The sequence below is a fragment of the Rhagoletis zephyria genome, unplaced genomic scaffold, assembly GCF_001687245.7.
Source record: "Rhagoletis zephyria isolate East Lansing unplaced genomic scaffold, Rhagoletis_zephyria_1.1 Rzeph_scaffold_22845, whole genome shotgun sequence".
Classification (NCBI taxonomy): domain Eukaryota; kingdom Metazoa; phylum Arthropoda; class Insecta; order Diptera; family Tephritidae; genus Rhagoletis; species Rhagoletis zephyria.
The window spans coordinates 3,791-7,033 of NW_016179903.1; the positions used below are offsets into that span (position 1 = coordinate 3,791).

Consider the following 3,243-nt stretch of genomic DNA (forward strand, 5'->3'; position numbering starts at 1 on the left):
TATATGTTCGGATGCTTCGTACGGTATCAATCGAGCAGAAATTTAGGCATGTCGTTGCCTCTGCCTTGCGGAGTGCGGTGTTCTGACAAGTCGAAAGCTTCGCCGACTGCGTCCTCCTATTCTCCGCTGATCAAACAGGCGCGGTGTAATTAAGAATCGGCCGATTATATTGCCAACTACGTTTCTTAGGGTTTTCTGTGCACTTCAAGAAGCCCATATTGATTTTTGACATTATTCAGGCCGACGAGTATTTGAGATTGAGATTTACATGTTTAGACCCTCTCATCTCACGTCACATTGGTTTTCATTTAATTGCAGCACTTTACTTGAATTTTTCATTTCTGCGCAGTTCTTAATTTTTTTCTTTTTATTTCTTTTTTTTCTCGCCCATAATTTTCCACACGAATGTCTTTCTTGACAGATTTTATTTCCTAACACATTCATATACACATATATCAATGCTATATGTTCGTGTGTCAACAGGAAATGCTCATCACTTTCAGATATAGCATCTAATACAATTTTGAATTTAGCTTCGTGGTTCATCATTCATTCTTTGTTTATTTATACTTTTTTACTTTTTTATATTTGGCAGGCGCTGAAGAAGACTTTTTATAATCTATTGTGCTTATTTGCTTAGTTACTTGATTTTCATATGAAAAAATGTTCGCACATTCGTAAAATATTTGGGTTATGAAAATACCTAGGCATGAAATATGTATGGCTAGAGGTGTTAAGTATTTCAAAGTATATTTATATTTAAATGCTTCTTGTTTAAATGTTGCGAAAAAGTGTTATGCTATGTAAAAACTTACGATTTTTTTGTAAGAGAACTCTTCTGAAATGACTCGGACTTCCAGGAATCAGGCCTTGCTTAGGCGGATTTACTAATGCTTACTGTATACAGTGACGAGCAAAAGTGTAACATGGTGTAACACTTTTTATTTCAACCACCGCTATATTTCCAAGTTCTAACGACTTTCATCCTTTGTTGTATATTCTTATTGGTACACCCCTACTACCTCTCTCATAACGATTTGAAGTTAATCCAACAACAATAAAAAACCAGCAGACAAAAATGTTAATTAAGGCAAACGTTACAGTTTCGCCCTCACACTCAGTTTTGCATTTCACAGTTTTTTTTTACTTAATTGGATGTCAGATGACTTTTTTCTGCATTGCATTTTTTTCAAGAAGTGATCACCAGTAAATAATATGGTTAATCAGGAAACATAAATGTAAATAATAGATTTACTGCGAAAAGGCGGAACCGCAGGAAAAGTGGCAAAAAATGGTGGAGTTTGCTAACATTACCGACGAGTGTCGACCACTCAGATAATTTTCCGACCACCGTTTGAGCCTCTGTGGGAGAGGAATCGTCTATATCTTCTAGTAGCGTGGAATGGCTGACAGTGTCAAACGCCTTTGACAAGTCCAAAGCTACTAGAATCGTTCTCTCACAGGGACGGTTACGGTTAAGGCCACGAGTTATCTGAGTGTTTATGGCGCTAAGTGCTGTTGTTGTACTGTGCACTTTACGGAAACCATGCTGATGCTTCGCTGGGGTCAGGTGGTTCGTGAAATACGGGAGCAGCTAGGCCTCAAGTGTCTTCGCTACCGGGGAAAGGAGTGTTATCGGTCTATACGAATTGTTGGCAGGTTTCCCCGGTTTGAGCAGTGGGACCACTCTCCCCACCTTCCAGATGTCTGGGATGATGAGTGTGGCCATTGACAAATTGATGACCTCCGTTAGGTACGCTACTCTCGCAGGACCCAAATTTTTCAGCATCAGCATGCATATTCCGTCGGGACCCATGGCTTTGGCGGCTTTCGCCTTCCCAATGGCCACCTGAACTTCACCGCAAGTGAAAGCAAGTTCTTTCCTTTTGCGGTCAATATAATTTTCTGAGAGCAATGAAAACGCTTGAAACTGAAAGAATTCGTTGATCACATGCCATTTAAGTATTATGCAGACTCAGATTATATAAATTGCTAAATTATCCTATTTTAATCCATTGTCCTAGTTGGGTCAAATCTAGTATATACCAAAACATATGTATATGTTTAGCTAATCCTAATTCTTGTCTTTCTATTTCCTTTAGGTGAAAATCTGGTTCCAAAATCGTAGAACAAAGTGGAAGAAGCAGGATAACATTTCCAATTCCGAGGTCGCCGAACACAAGACCACAAACCCTTCAAAAAATGCACCTGAAAACAACTGTAAAACCCAGAGCAGCACCGCATCAACGAGTTCCAGTGCTACTGCTGCAACAACAGCAATGGAAACGTCGGGAAAAAAATCGCAGCACCACCACAACAACAATACAAATAACAGCTCCCAAAATAATGGTGGCAGCAATGAAAAGCATCGCACCACAGCCACGAGCGAATTAAGCGCCAAATTGACTGCAAAACAAGCGACCAAAATCAAAAAACAACTAAATGCGCTACTGGAGAAAACCGCAAAAAATTCAACGTCAGCGAGTGTCAACAGCAACAGCGCAGCACTGGTCAACGGTGGAGGAGGCGACAGCGTAACAGCACCGAAAACTGCAGGTACCAGTGGGAAGTCGAGCAACAAAAACGTAGAGAATGCACAACAACATCCGCATAATCACCAACAACAACAACAGCACAACCATCACCCCCACCACCACCATCGTGTTGGCCATCACTCGCATTCGCATGCTCTTCATCGACAACACGCCATCCCGCTGACTGTTGAGCCTGCCGCACCGTTGGAGCAGACAGAGAAACTCGAAATCAAATTAGAGGAATCGCCGCAGCATCGGGAACTGCAATTAAGCCTGTTGCGCGCTGCCAGCAATCATAGTCCACTGCACTTTAGCGACATGGATTTCGAAAGCAAATTGGCCGCCTCGAAAATATCGAATGCGCTACTCAGTGCCAAATTGAATGTGGATAGAACGGATGCAGCTGGAAGACGAAATGGTAGTAGCCTCGAGAAAGAGTTGCAAAAAGCAACGAGTACAGCAGCAAAGACAAGCGAAGAAAACCAGCTAAAGGTGGAGAAAGAAAGTGGGGCAGATATGGCAAAAGAAGAGATGGTGATGGAACAGGAAACAGATGTAAAGTCGCCAATTGTCGATGAACATGATTACGAAGAGCATGAGGAGGACAAGGATGCAGAGATGCGCGATGTTGAAAATTAAAAAGGAAGATTTTGTGAAGCAAACTTCCAGTCAAATTGAACTGTGCCAAAAATTAAATAGAACACAAAAA

General features: G+C 41.4%; 1 protein-coding gene across 1 annotated transcript; it reads left to right on the forward strand.

Annotated features, from left to right (window-relative positions):
• Positions 1–1,951: 1,951 nt before the first annotated feature.
• Positions 1,952–3,197, forward strand: LOC108381529 (probable serine/threonine-protein kinase DDB_G0282963). Its single transcript, XM_017637937.1, has 3 exons — positions 1,952–1,962; positions 2,025–2,028; positions 2,103–3,197. Exons 1-3 carry the CDS (start codon positions 1,952–1,954, stop codon positions 3,171–3,173), a joined length of 1,086 nt encoding a protein of 361 aa, XP_017493426.1. The 3' UTR covers positions 3,174–3,197.
• Positions 3,198–3,243: the final 46 nt, after the last annotated feature.